Consider the following 14,805-nt stretch of genomic DNA (forward strand, 5'->3'; position numbering starts at 1 on the left):
AAGCATCCATTCTTATCCTTTCTTGGCTTCTCTATCCTGATTTAATGTGAAAGTAGTGAATCAATCGCAACAGTCACACTAGCTGCTATCCTCTACTGCTGCCCTCTTGCTGGTCAGGTCTGTCATGTAATGGCTTGAATACTGGCATAAGGCCGGTGTAGTGTCACAGTTTGCTGCCTATCACAGGATGCTGCGGAAGTGACGTTGTTGCGTACTGCGCATGCGCGATGCGTTCCAAACACTCGCGCCGTGCGTTCCAACATAGTTTCGGCAATACAGTTCAGCTAAACCATCGCATAATGTTACGGAAGTGATGTTACACACAACACAAACACTGGGCCGTTCGTTACAACACTAATACTTCCCTTGTTACCTAGTAGGTTTTGCATTGCTGGGACTTGTAGTGCCTATCCTGAGCTACATGCTTCAATGTTCAGTGTCCTCATCCTTATCCCCGAGCTTCAATGTTCAGTGTCCATCCTTATCCCCCAGCTTCAATGTTCAGTGTCCTCATCCTTATCCCCGAACTTCAATGTTCAGTGTCCTCATCCCTATCCGCAAGCTTCAATGTTCAGTGTCCTCATCCTTATCCCTGTGCTTCAATGTTCAGTGTCCTCATCCCTATCCCCATGCTTCAATGTTCAGTGTCCTCATCCCTATCCGCAAGCTTCAATGTTCAGTGTCCTCATCCTTATCCCCGAACTTCAATGTTCAGTGTCCTCATCCTTATCCCCGATCTTCAATGTTCAGTGTCCTCATCCTTATCCCTGTGCTTCAATGTTCAGTGTCCTCATCGAAGCAGGGGGATAAGGATGAGGACACTGAACATTGAAGCTCGCGGATAGGGATGAGGACACTGAACATTGAAGCAGGGGGATAGGGATGAGGACACTGAACATTGAAGCTCGGGGATAAGGATGAGGACACTGAACATTGAAGCTTGCGGATAGGGATGAGGACACTGAACATTGAAGCTCGGGGATAAGCATGGACACTGAACATTGAAGCTCGGGGATAAGGATGAGGACACTGAACATTGAAGCTCGGGGATAAGGATGAGGACACTGAACATTGAAGCTTGCGGATAGGGATGAGGACACTGAACATTGAAGCATGGGGATAGGGATGAGGACACTGAACATTGAAGCAGGGGGATAGGGATGAGGACACTGAACATTGAAGCACGGGGATAAGGATGGACACTGAACATTGAAGCTCGGGGATAAGGATGGACACTGAACATTGAAGCTCGGGGATAAGGATGAGGACACTGAACATTGAAGCATGTAGCTCAGGATAGGCACTACAAGTCCCAGCAATGCAAAACCTACTAGGTAACAAGGGAAGTATTAGTGTTGTAACGAACGGCCCAGTGTTTGTGTTGTGTGTAACATCACTTCCGTAACATTATGTGATGGTTTAGCTGAACTGTATTGCCGAAACTATGTTGGAACGCACGGCGCGAGTGTTTGGAACGCATCGCGCATGCGCAGTACGCAACAACGTCACTTCCTCAGCATCCTGTGATAGGCAGCAAACTGTGACACTACACCGGGTTCACACCGCTGCGATGCGGGAACGCCGCGAATCCGCGGCGTTTTCCCGCATCGCACACCTCCCGCCGGCAGTTCACACTGCCCTATGCGGACGGCTGGGAGTGTCAATGATATGTTAATGACACCCCCAGATCCGTCCGCATATCGCAGTGCGATCTGCCGACTCGCACAGGAATCGGATCGCATGGTGTGAACCCCCATGCGATCCGATTCTGTTGCGGACCAAAAAAGGTCCCGTGCGAGTTTGCTGCGGGAGCGATGCGAATTCAGCCATACTATCTGTATGGCTGAACTCGCATCGCTACGGAGATCGGATGTGATTTGCGGTGCGAATCACATCCGGATCTCCCCCCGCAGCAGTGTGAACCCAGCCTAAAAGAGCTTTCAAGGAAATGTGTGTATGACATCATTTTGTAGTACTAATATTTCTTCCTGCTACATACTTTTCCCTTCCTTGCAGTCAACTTAAGCAAAAATGTAATGAGGTTAATTCATGAGCAAATTTCTCTTCCCCTGAATCTTTTTAATTTTTACCTACAGATTTTTCTCATCACTCGCTTATAATTCTCTTCCCAAAGCAACATGAATAACTTCTATTAATACTGAATAATACAGTTCTTAAATTGATTGATTTTTTTTTTTTTTTTTTAAATGTATATATTTTGTTTTTGTAGGTTCCATCCCACACGAAGTGCCTCAAATTTTGATTAATAGAGAGCCTTTGCCTCATCTTCATTTTGATATTGAACTACTTGGAGACTGTGATGTCATTATCAATGAGTTAAGCCAGAGACTGGGTGGAAAGTATGCAGAACTCTGTAACAGTTCTTTGAAACTTACGCAAATCACAGAGAAACCTCCCCGACCAAACAGAGTGCTTTCAATTATGCTAGATGCACAGTCTAAGGCTTTGGCCACTGGGCATGGTTTAATCTCTCAAGATGGCCTAGCTCACCCAGAATTACCTTTGACACCACCGCTTGAAGACTGCTTGTCATCAGAAAGTGACTCTGAACTTTCTCAAAGTTGTAAAGGAAAACAAACTGTAGCTAATATAGATGGTAGAGAAGTATTTACACCACCAGAGCCTTCGGAACCTGTAAGTGAGACCCCAACCAGCAACACTGAAGAGCCAGAAAAGTGTGACAATGATAACGGTATGGATCCATCCAGGACAAGTGTGTCCAAAATGGCAAAGGAGCAGATAAGCAAGCGCCTAGATGGTAAGTATACATTTTCAGTTGACAGTTGTTATAGGAAGTGATTGGCATTGGACCCAGGGTATGGCAGGTTACCTTCTGGTTGGAATTACATTTTTAAAATGAAACCAAATTCTAGGTAGAAGCTATGTGTTACAAGTGATTTTATATTTTTGGAATTTTTTTAAAACAATATTGAAAAAGATTTAGCTATTGGTGTATTTAGTATTTCTGCATTATTGGTGGAAGGTTAAGAAGACCAAAGGCTTCACACTGAAACCTCACACATGGATATGGATGTTTTGTTTTTAAGCCATATGGCTCATTTTTTAAATCTCTTTGGACTTTTTTGAAAATGAGAATCCTTTTCTTGGTTTGAGAGGTGTGTGACCTAAGTCTTAAGTCCTTCACCCTAAGGTTTTAGGTAAACCTCTTGGTGGAAAATACCTCTTTACAGTTTAATGTTTGGTACTAAAAGTATGCTGCATACCTCCTTTTACAGGTAGATATTTTATGGATTGCATGGGAACCTGTTTTTCAGATGTTGAGATCTACCTGGACGAGCTGTAGGAAAGCAAAGATCCTGGGGGGTTGGTACAGGGTCCACTATGTGAAGCCCTTAAAAAAATAAAAATAATTCCAGTTCAAAATAAAATGACAGCATCACAGTAGTGTCCTCTGTCCCCTTCACATCACCCCCCCCCCCCCCCCCCCCACTGTAGTGTCATATACATATAGTCCTTTTATAATGTCCCATACCCCCCAATGCTGTGTCCTCTGCTCCTTTCCTCCCCCCAGTAGAGTCCTGTACCTGCCCAAAACAGTGTTGTCTGACCTGTGCCCCCCACTACCACGCACACAACGCTGTGTAGATAGCACTTACCTGCCAGCATGTGTTCCTCTGAGCAAAGATCAGGAGACAGCATATAGTGCTTGGTGAGAGCAGGAGCTGCCGGTATTCATAATGGCAAGCTGGTGATTGGTTGCTAGGACCATCTAGCAAGCAATCACTGAGCAGCTCATGCCCACCCTCTATCAAATTCCCACTGTCCACTGCAGTTAACAGGAAAGCGGCAGAGGTTGAACGAGGCAGAGCCGTGGTCACGATCCATCTGTCCGGGCCCCCCACAGTCGATCGTGATCAGCGGCTTGCCGACCTTCATACTAGAGCAGGGGTCTCAAACTGGCGGCCCTCCAGCTGTTACAAAACTACAAGTCCCATCATGCCTCTGCCTGTAGAATTCATGCTTGTAACTGTCAGCCTTGCAATGCTTCATGGAACTTGTAGTTTTGCAACAGCTGGAGGGCCGCCAGTTTGAGACCCCTGTACTAGAGGAACCCCTTTAAATCTACAACTGTAGCTTCTCACTCTCCAAATTGCTGTAAGTGAATTGGGCAGTATGGGAATCTTCATAGTAGGACATGCATAATTTCTTAGTATGGCAAAAACCAAGCAAATTGCATGAAGTCCTTAACAAAGTGAGGAATTTTATATGTAAACAGAGCTATGCCTGCTTTCAAGTAATAAAGAAAAACAGTAAATATATTTAGTGACTGGTTTACGCATTTCTTGCTTTTGGCCAAGAAGCCTTTATTTTTTAATGTGATTTTTCAGCTTTCAAAATTGAAGATGGAAAGTACAATTTTACAAAGGAGCTGAATTTCTGGAATTCAGCTTTAATACAAGTGAAAGCACACTGAGTTAATTCCAACATGGTACATGACACCTCCTGAGCGTATCCCTGTTATTTACATATGACAGGTTTATGGCTCTGCCTAGGATAGGAGGATATGATGTGGACTGTGAGGAGAGAAGTGCACAGAACAGCTATACCCTCCTCTCCCCTCCCTTCAACTTCCCATTCACAGAAGCCTTTGCATTTTGTGAATGTGTTCACATAACAGTACAAAGTCTTCTGTGACTGGGCAGGAGGGGAGGAATGGATATAGCAGCTGCATTGATTCCACTGTTGAAGATGCGGAGACCAGAAGGTCCAGCATCAGATTCCTGAAACTGCAGTGACTGCTGTCTTCTAGAGGTTCTATAAACCTGTCAGCTGTAAATGGCATAGAGAAGTCCACGAGGTGTCGTGCACCTCCTTGGACTTAATTTATGATGTGCCTTAACTTTGTTTTTTTACAAAAGAGCTGAATTTCTGGAATTTCATCTTTTAATCACTTGCTGACTGCTCCATGCGGATATACAGCTGCAGGGCGGTCGATCTGCATTGCGTATCTGATGCATGATCGGCGCTTCCAGCTAGGGGGTGTGCACCGCCCTGCCTGTGCTGTGATTTGTTACAGCACAGGCCGATCAGCAGGTCCCAGCCAATGATTGATCGCTGGGACCCGCTGATTGGCTCTGTCATTCAGGAAAGGGAGCTCTGTGTTTTTACAGGTTATCTTGCTAGGGGAATAACGACAAGATCACTTGGTAAAAACAGCACCACACACACACACACGTCATTGTTGGGCACACGTTTAACCTCTTTTGTGCCAGTGTCATTAGTACTGTGTATAGTATTGGCTTTGATCACTGTATTAGTGTCACTATTGATGTAGGTGGCAATTAGTCCATGTACCCCCAGCCAGCATCAGCTAGTGTCAGATTGCCTGCCACACTATCACAGTCCAGCTATAAGTCATTACTAGTCCATTACTAGTATACAAAAAAAATAAAAAAATATTCCAGACGCTATAAATTTCATCAAAATTGAGTTGTTTTTTTTCTATCAAAGACCTGTAGAAAAATAGTGTTTGGCCTAAATTCACTGTTTATTTAAAATGGGGAAAAATAAATATAATTCAGTAGTGATCAAATACCACCAAAAAGCTCTATTTTGTGTGAAAAAAATTGCTACTTTAACCGGTATTTGCGGTCATGCAACACTTTACCCAAATTCACAGTGCCAATTTGCAAAAAATGGCCTGGTCATGAAGGGGGTAAAATCTTCTTCTGGAGGTTGTGATTGACACTGTAAGGAGATAAAGATTGGATCAGCTCTTGTCCAAAAGTTTGTTTTTATAATTCAGGGCTAGTGTACTGGTAAAACAACCAAGATTACATTCCTAAGGAAACCAATGAACAAACTGGTAATGGCAGCCCCTTATTTCTATCCTTCTAGGTTCCATTTAAATTGGTATTACATTTTTTTATTTTTATTTTCCAACATTGATAATACTTTTTTTATTTTTATATAGAGTGGCTAATGTGTACCTCAAAATGTCTGATTTTTAAAAAAAAAAATTAAATTTTTTTTTTTTTTATTCTTTTAGGCACACAATATTTATTTCTATCCCCCAATCGCTATATTTTTCATGGTGCAGAAGTGTTCTCTGACTCGGATGATGACCTGTCATCCAGCTCTTGTGGTACAAACAGTGACAGTGAATCTTTACCGAGCCCAGGATTACAGGAACCTGCTGAAGATGACAGTGAAAATGAAGATTTCTACCCTATTAAATATGACTCTGACACTGAAAATAGGGCAGGCTTTGAGGAAGAATCTGAAGCTGTAATATATGAGAACAAAGAGAATTCAGACACAAAGTTATAGTAAGGACATTGCCTTAATATCCACCAATCACCAGCATTAATGATTGCAACATGGACAGAAAAAAAGCATGTCAATATGTGGACTTCAGAGCATGCACAACAGAAGATGTTCCTTTAAATATAATAAAACACAGGAAGTTAATGGTCTTTTTTTTTATTTTTTTTGTTTCCAAGAAATTTAAATTTACACTAAACCATTCTGTAATTTAGTTTTGTAATGTTTAACCTCTTTTCTCTCTCTCCTTTTTTTGTTTCTTTGCCTAGTGATTGAAACTCGGATGCAGTATTGTGATCATTTTCTGTAACACTTTATTATTTTTTCTATTTTATTTTTTTTCTTTATTAAAAAAACACATTTTCGTGAAAGCTATTTTTAAAAGTAAGGTTTAAGTTAAACAGCTAAAATAGGCCAAAGACAAGTTGTGTTTTGTTTTTTTGTAACCGCACATTATTGGTTAACACATTTTTACATTTTTCCTTTTTTTTTTTTTTTTTTTTTTTTTTTAAGATAACTACATTTTTCTAGATAACTCTTATTCCTTGATTGGATTCTTTCTGTTACTGTTTTTTGTAATGTAGGCTTAGGAGAATTTTGGAGGAAAGGAGCCAATATAAACCAGAATTTTCTTACCTTTTCTGCCTTTTTGATACTTACATGCATATCTCCACAAGATCAAAATGGGAACTTGCATCTTTGCATAAATCTGTTTTCTCAATATTTTATGTGATTTTCAACATATTTTTTTTTTTTTTGTTGTTAAAAGAAATATAAATGGAAATGTTGAGGCTCTTGTTTTGCGTTGAGAATATGTGCCTAATTTATTTTTTTTGGTCTGCTTTGTCTGTATGGGTGGGAAGAGCTTTGTCCTTCTGGTAGAATTTGTATCGAAGAGAACTTTCAATAAAAATTCTATCATCTTAATATGCAAGTTACTTGTACTATAATGTTGATCTGTGTTTTGTCTTTCGGTCAGTATTTTATAATATTGAACATTCTTGTATAGTATTATATTTGTACTTCACCTCTCTTTTAATATCAAATTTTTTTCACTATCTAAAATAAATTTCAAGGTTCAATCCATCTAGAATCAAATAGAATTTCAGTTCTGGACGGACAGCAGTGAGGCCCATACTCCACCTGACTTGCTAAACCCTGAAGAGAAGCTTACAACCTTTTCAGCCAGCCCAGCCAATACAGAGTTTAAGTTTAACTCCTATTTATATTTTTATTTTTTATTTTTTTAGGGCTGGTTTGCTGAGGCTATGGAATCAAAATGTTCTGTACCATTTGAAAATGTATATTACATCTGTGTATTTGGTATTCAATGGGATAAATGCTTTTTAGACCACATCCATCTAAGCCATCTATGTAAATGTAACATTTATATGTCTACTTTAAAATGATTGTTGCATTCTGTGTATGTACCACGTTTACTGTAATTGAAAAAAAGTCATACATAAATTTTGATTTAATTTAGGCCAGTGGTGGTTTGTGTGTGTGTTGTGGGTGTTTTTTATTTTTTTATATATAATTGAGACTCCAAGCATGTGTACTATTGGTAAGGACCTTGGTGCACATTTTTTTGGGGGCTGTACACTTGATGTTCCTAATAGCAACCCATCGACTGGTTGATCGTGGGCATATGACAGATCGCAGGGATAAACTCGGGCATGTTTAGACACTAGTCCAAACCTGACTGACCGATCCTGCCATGAAGCTGTCAAAGCTTTCAACTAATCTCAAGTGGTGGCTTTCCTTGCCTTTTTATCTGGCTGCCTTTCTGACCTCTGCTGGCCCTTGTACAATGTCCTACTGCCCTTCACCCTGCTCGCCCCTGTGCACTGCCATTCTGACCACTGTACAATGCCCTTGTCCTCAACTCTGCTGAGCCTGTACACTGCCCCCCCTGTCCTCTGCTATGCTAAACCCCTGCACACTCACCTATGGACCCCCTGTTCTCCACCCTGCTGACCCTTTTTATCCTCTGCTTCACTGTCACCCCCTGTTCTGTTGTACTAACCTCTATACACTGTCCTGCTGCACCCCCTGTACACTGTTCTTGATCTTACCGACTTCTGCACACTGCCCTAAATACTACTGGTCCCTAGACACTGCCCTGCATATTGTGAATGGCAAGTTTGTCACAAAAGCCAAGTTATATTTTTACAGTGACGTTTGGTTTTATTTGATTTTTGGAATTTATCCATGTCATCCTTTTTATTATTGGGGCCTTGATAATTATTTTACTTAGGTATTGCACCCCTGTGATCTTTTCCATATCCTGGTAGATCTACCTTTCACAAACTGCTATGTAAAGTGAGAGCATTACGTTTTTTACACTCTGTTAAGCAATATGTGTATGAAGTAGGGTTCTGTGGATACTGAGCATTTGCACGAGTACTTGTAGCTCATGCGCGGCAGCTCTACCGATGGTCTTATCTGTGAGCGCCGCACTGCTCCAGCATAATATCCCTTCCAGCGCCGCTCACAACACCGAGCCTCAGCCGCAAACAGACCCCCGCTGCTGGGGGAGACATCAAGGAGCCCTGGGATGGCAGGGGGATCAGCGAGGAGAGACCACTCCTGTGTTCTGGACACCAGACCAGGACCCGTGGCCCCAGTCAAGATGGCGCTGGATGCCGCCACATGAGGAGGAAATAAGGAGCCGGAGGACTCCATAGTAGACCAGGATGGGCCAGCGGGCCCCACAGTAACTACACTCAGGGCTGCATGTCTCCCACTTCCACAGAATCCCTAATCAGCAGGACCCTGGAGGGTATGCCACTCTCCCTATGGAAGACCTCACAGCCAGCCCAGGAGGCGGCAAGGCCTACACACAAGGCTTACCCTCCACACCTCAGGACACAGATTAACAGTATACATTGAGAAAATAACCAGAACAGAAACAGTTCCTTGGACCAAAAACTTTTTTTTTTCTTTCCTTTCCTTTTTACAATCAAAGAATGTTCTGCATTTCCCAACCATGGAGTAGGGATAAGGAGTGCTATGGCTAGCATAGCTACCGGGTATCAGAGAAAAGGTGTTCATCGGAGGATCCAGTTGGAAAAGGATCAGAGTGGGACCATATGGTACCCGGGCCTTAAGCTGTAGTTAGGGAGGCCTGGGTTCTTTGGATTTTTCGGACAGGCACTTCTGCCATGCTGGGGCAATGGGGCTGGATGCTGGTGGCCTCTTGGAGGAAAAGTTGGGGGCCTTGCTGGGCGTTGTCGACTGGAGCTCGAGAAATGAGGCTGAGCTGGAGGAGAAGCTTTTCAACTTCCAAAAATGAAGAGAAGCCGTATGATTTGTTGTTGAAGGAAAATGTTAGGTGAAAGGGGGAGGGCCATCTCTAGGTGATCGGTTTCTGGGACAGTGCAAGTAGGATTCAAAGCTCTCCTTTTTCTGTATTGTAAAAGGCGATAAGTCCGCAAAGATTTGTGTGGGGTGACTTTGGAACATTAGTGGCCCTTCTGCATGGGAACACTGCATCACCTCCTCTACTTTGTAAAAGTGCAGCTTGACTATAATCTCCCTCGGGAGGCCATCTTGGCACGGGGGGGTTGTAGTGCTCTGTGAGCACGGTCCATCTCTAGGCAATGATCTGGGATGTTGATAAGATCCTTAATAAAATAAACTATGTTATCTGCATCTTTTGAAGGATTCGGGGACTCCCGTGATGCGGAAATTGTATCTCCTCGAATGATTTGCGAGATCATTTTTTTTTTAAAATGCAGTCTCAAGCTGGATTCTAGCTATGTTCTGGTTCACTCTAGTTACTGTTTGGTCTGTTTTTAATTTCGATCGTTTCAATTCTAGCACCCAAATGCTGTAAGTCAGCCTGAATGGCAGTGGTAATTTGGTTGGCAGTTTGTGAGAGACCCCTGGATAACATAGCGGCAAACGGATATCATGGAGGAAAAATAGGATTTTTTTGTACTCGCCGTAAAATCCTTTTCTCTGTAATTCACCGACCGACACAGCTCCTCTCTGTAACAAATGTGTTCTTAGCCTTATCACTAGGAGAATACTAGGCATTAGTTGTAATACAACACTCAGAACTCTTAGTTCCGCCCAGGGTCGGTCCCTTGGGTAACAACCCTCCCGTCTGCAGACAGACCTCAGTTTTATTTTGCCTAGTGAAGGAGAAGGACCTAGGAACCCTGCGGGCCCATCGGTCCATGCTTTTTTTTTTTATGCAGAAGCTTGGATTTTTGCGCAAGATGAATGATCCTGTAATCTGCTATCAACAGCCGGCTGGGTGACAGGCTGGATAGGCTGGGTGACAGGCTGGATACCCTTATCCCCCAGTCCGGCCATCGAGCGTATGCAGGCCGCAGCTACCAACTCAGCAGGTCACGAAGAAACCTCAGCTCCAGAGATGGTCGGTGAGCTTTTATGCTCCGGTGCCATACATATGACTGGACTACTGATTTCTGCGTCGCAGTATGCTGGGCCAGCAGTTACCCTGTACTGATCAGTGAGTAGTTCTGCAATGGAATGTCTCCCAGCTCTTCAGGACTGGTAAGTACAGCTCTCCCTGCCTTGGTGGGGCTGAGCGGCTGGGCATTCCCTGGGAGGGTGATTCAGGGGTCCCTCACCTCCCTCTCTTCTCTCCCCTGTCCCTACCTGGGGGGATGCTGCATGTTGCTGCTGAGCGGTGTATGTGTGCATATACAAGGGATCTCTGTGGGCTCTCACCTGGGATGGGGGGGGGGGTGGGCTGTTTAGCGGTGTCCTGTGTCTTATGCTCCCGGAAGGTGCCTGTGAGGGTCTGCTGTGGTCTGGTGCGGCGCTGTGTCTCTGCTATCATCTTTTCTTTCTGTACCTCATGGAGCTGCTGGCGGCCATTTTAGGTGTGGGCGAGGGCAGCATGCATTCCTGGGCTTCAGCAGCCATTTTCCAAGTGATCTCCTATTCAGGACACTGGTGGCCGTTTTCTGGAAGCCTGAAAACGTTCTCAGTGTTTTCTAGCAGCAGCATGGCTCATGTGCTCTTCACAGCCATTTTGTCTGTAATGGACGCTGGGCGGCCATTTTATTAAAGACTGAGCACATTTCTAGAGCGTTTTAGCGCTCATTTTGGCAGCTGCCACCGACAGCTTTTGTTTCCTCTGCACTTGAGAGCACGCAGGGACTAGAGGCACTACTTGTGTACAGCGCAGAACTCCTAAGGGTGGTGAGTCTGGCAGGAAAGAGCCCCTCAGTCAGCGGCAGCAAGAAGGGTGGGACTGTCACTGTCCTAAGTCCCCTTCAGGTGGCAGACAGGGTAGGGTCAGCATGGCTTCAGAAACTGGTGTTTCTTCTCCCCGAAATCCAGGCAATTGCAACCGGGTCACCTGTGGACTGCCCAGTGCCCGTCAACACCCTTACTGCGGTCCTCAATTCGTTTGTTGCCAAGATGGAGGCAGTGCATGGGAAGAAAGGTGCATTAAAGAGGCTCCTTGCCCCCCCCGACGCAGACTCGGGTCCTGGTGACCCCCGGCTCTGTCTTGTCAGATGACGCTGACCAAGACCGTTCGGACAGTGAGGATGAGTCCGGGTCCGTGTGCGACAAAGTGCTTGTTGGAGCACTTATCACAGCTGTAAATGAGACCCTAAAGATGCAGGAGCCAGTGGATCCCTCTGCTGATCTTCCGGTCCCTTTTGGGTCCCGCAAGCCAGCACGTTCACCTAAGGTGTTCCCATATCCGACTTATTTTGATAAGTTAATTTACAAGGAATGGGGTCGTCTGCAACGGAACTTTTCGGTCCCCAAATACATAGCGGTGCATTACCCTTTTGAGGAGAGCCTTCTCAAAAAATGGTTGGCTCCTCCGGTTATGGACCCCCCCAGTATCCAGGTTGAGGGGACTCCTGCATTCAAGGATCCCATGGACAGAAAGGCCGAGGCAGTGGCTCATTCCTTAATAAAATTAAAAGTTGCGATGCGCTAATTTCAAACCATAAAATAATCGTAGTAGACCACAAATATGCAATTAAAAATACAAAGTGCAACTGTGCATAAGTTAATCAAATAATGCTTCTGTGCATACATAAAAGTGATAGCTAGTGCCTAAACCGTAAAGTGACTTTATGTGCAACCAAACGCAGATTTGTCATAAAAATACATACGTATGTACAGTGTGTGAACTTATTTGCAAAATGTATATAATAAAACAAAAACAAGTTAAGAGTGTACGTTTAAGTGATAACTGGTGCAAGGACCATAAAGTGACTAAATGTGCAAAAAACGCAAATTTATCATATGAAATTTAAAAAACATATAAAGAGTGGATATACTTAAAAAAATATGTAAAATACAGGTAACAGACAAATATAAACTGTTCAATAAAAGTGACCAGCGTGATTGGAGATAAAATGTCCCATACACAGGCAGATCATGCAATTCGGTAAATGCACTAAGTGAAATGTGCAACGTGCTGGGCAATCAATCCATCCGTGATGATCCGTGCAATAAAGTGCAAATAATATGCAATTACCTCACTGCTGTGAGTAAACAGCAATATAAATGATGATCACCAGGATGATTGCTGGAAACGGCAGAGTAACACAATCTTTGGGAGACTTCTCTAACTTCCTCGTAAATGGCAAGTAAACTCAAAGGAATAGATTAAAGGAGACCGCCATAGTGTAGTATTTCAAACATCTAAGTTTTATTAAACAAGTTTAAAAACTACTCACAAACGAAGCTGGTATAAACACATCAGACAAACAGCATTAGAGCAAAACCGGATATGGACGTCACTTCCGGGTTCCTACGCGTTACGTCTTGGAGACTTCAAGAAGTCTCCCAAAGATTGTGTTACTCTGCCGTTTCCAGCAATCATCCTGGTGATCATCATTTATATTGCTGTTTACTCACAGCAGTGAGGTAATTGCATATTATTTGCACTTTATTGCACGGATCATCACGGATGGATTGATTGCCCAGCACGTTGCACATTTCACTTAGTGCATTTACCGAATTGCATGATCTGCCTGTGTATGGGACATTTTATCTCCAATCACGCTGGTCACTTTTATTGAACAGTTTATATTTGTCTGTTACCTGTATTTTACATATTTTTTTAAGTATATCCACTCTTTATATGTTTTTTAAATTTCATATGATAAATTTGCGTTTTTTGCACATTTAGTCACTTTATGGTCCTTGCACCAGTTATCACTTAAACGTACACTCTTAACTTGTTTTTGTTTTATTATATACATTTTGCAAATAAGTTCACACACTGTACATACGTATGTATTTTTATGACAAATCTGCGTTTGGTTGCACATAAAGTCACTTTACGGTTTAGGCACTAGCTATCACTTTTATGTATGCACAGAAGCATTATTTGATTAACTTATGCACAGTTGCACTTTGTATTTTTAATTGCATATTTGTGGTCTACTACGATTATTTTATGGTTTGAAATTAGCGCATCGCAACTTTTAATTTTATTTTCCAGTAGTGAGAGACAACTCATTTAGTGATTGCTGCTTTTTTCTATTAGTTATTTTCCATTCTTTCCATAGAGCGCAGAAGTTTTTAGATATACATACTAGTGGCTCATTCCTTGTTTACGGTTGTGGGATCAGCCGTGCTACCTGTACTGGCATCCACACTTGTGTCGCAGACACTGACTGAGTGGGCAAAGCTTTTGCACTGCAAATTGGGAGGGCAACAGGCTTCTGTGTGGAACTAGAAGACCAACTAGTGCAAGGCCTTAAGTACGTCTGTGACACGGCCCTGGATACTCTCCCTCTTTTATCCAGGGCTTCAGTGTCAGCTGTGGTGCTGAGGCACCTGATTTGGCTCAAATGGTGGTCTGCTAACCAGGCATCCAAAAAAGCCCTGACGGATCTTCCCTTCCTTGGCGACTGACTCTTTGGAGCCTCATTAGATGACATTACTAAAAATGCCACCGGTGCTAAGAGTACTCTACTCCCACAGGCCAGGAAGGCTAAGGAGCCCCTTTTTCCGCTCACAAACAGCCTTTTTCGTCCGCCCGGAGCTTCGACAAAACGTCCCCAGCCCGACAGGACGCCCACGGGCGGTCAAAAATGTCCCTGGAACCGCAAGCCTGCGAATAAAAGTGCTACCGCATGAAGGTTTGCCCCCACCCATGTCTCGGTGGTCCTCCCAGTTATCCGACCAATGGGTCTGCGATCTGATTTCGACAGGCTACAAGATGGTTTCTCTCTTGGCCGCCAAACAGATTCTTCCCTCTCCAGCTTAACTGTATCCCTGGCTCGCCGGAAGCCCCTCTTGGGGGCGTTAAGGGATTTGCCGAATCGCGGAGTGATTGTACCACTTCCGGAATGGGAACGCTTCCAGGGATTCTACTCGAATCCGTTTGTGGTTCCCAATAAGGAAGGGGTACGTCCGATCTTGGACCTAAAAGCCCTCAATCACTTTGTAAAAGTGCAGAGGTTCAGAATGGAATCAGTTCGCTCAGTAGTTGCTGCACTCCAACAAGGGGATTCCCTGGCATCCTTAGACATCCAGGAT

At 43.6% G+C, this 14,805-nt stretch overlaps 1 protein-coding gene across 1 annotated transcript in view; it reads left to right on the plus strand.

Annotated features, from left to right (window-relative positions):
- Positions 1 to 7,788, plus strand: part of SIRT1 (sirtuin 1) — a 43,855-nt gene extending 36,067 nt beyond the window's left edge. Inside the window, exons 8-9 of the mRNA XM_077454249.1 lie at positions 2,231 to 2,779; positions 6,032 to 7,788. Of these exons, the coding sequence (XP_077310375.1) occupies positions 2,231 to 2,779; positions 6,032 to 6,312 (830 nt within the window). The 3' untranslated portion in view covers positions 6,313 to 7,788. The remainder of the gene's footprint in view (positions 1 to 2,230; positions 2,780 to 6,031) is intronic.
- The last annotated feature ends 7,017 nt before the right edge of the window (positions 7,789 to 14,805 follow it).

This window comes from Lithobates pipiens, unplaced genomic scaffold (assembly GCF_037356315.1).
Source record: "Lithobates pipiens isolate NorthernLeopardFrog02 unplaced genomic scaffold, aLitPip1_a1.2 Scaffold_25, whole genome shotgun sequence".
NCBI lineage: Eukaryota > Metazoa > Chordata > Amphibia > Anura > Ranidae > Lithobates > Lithobates pipiens.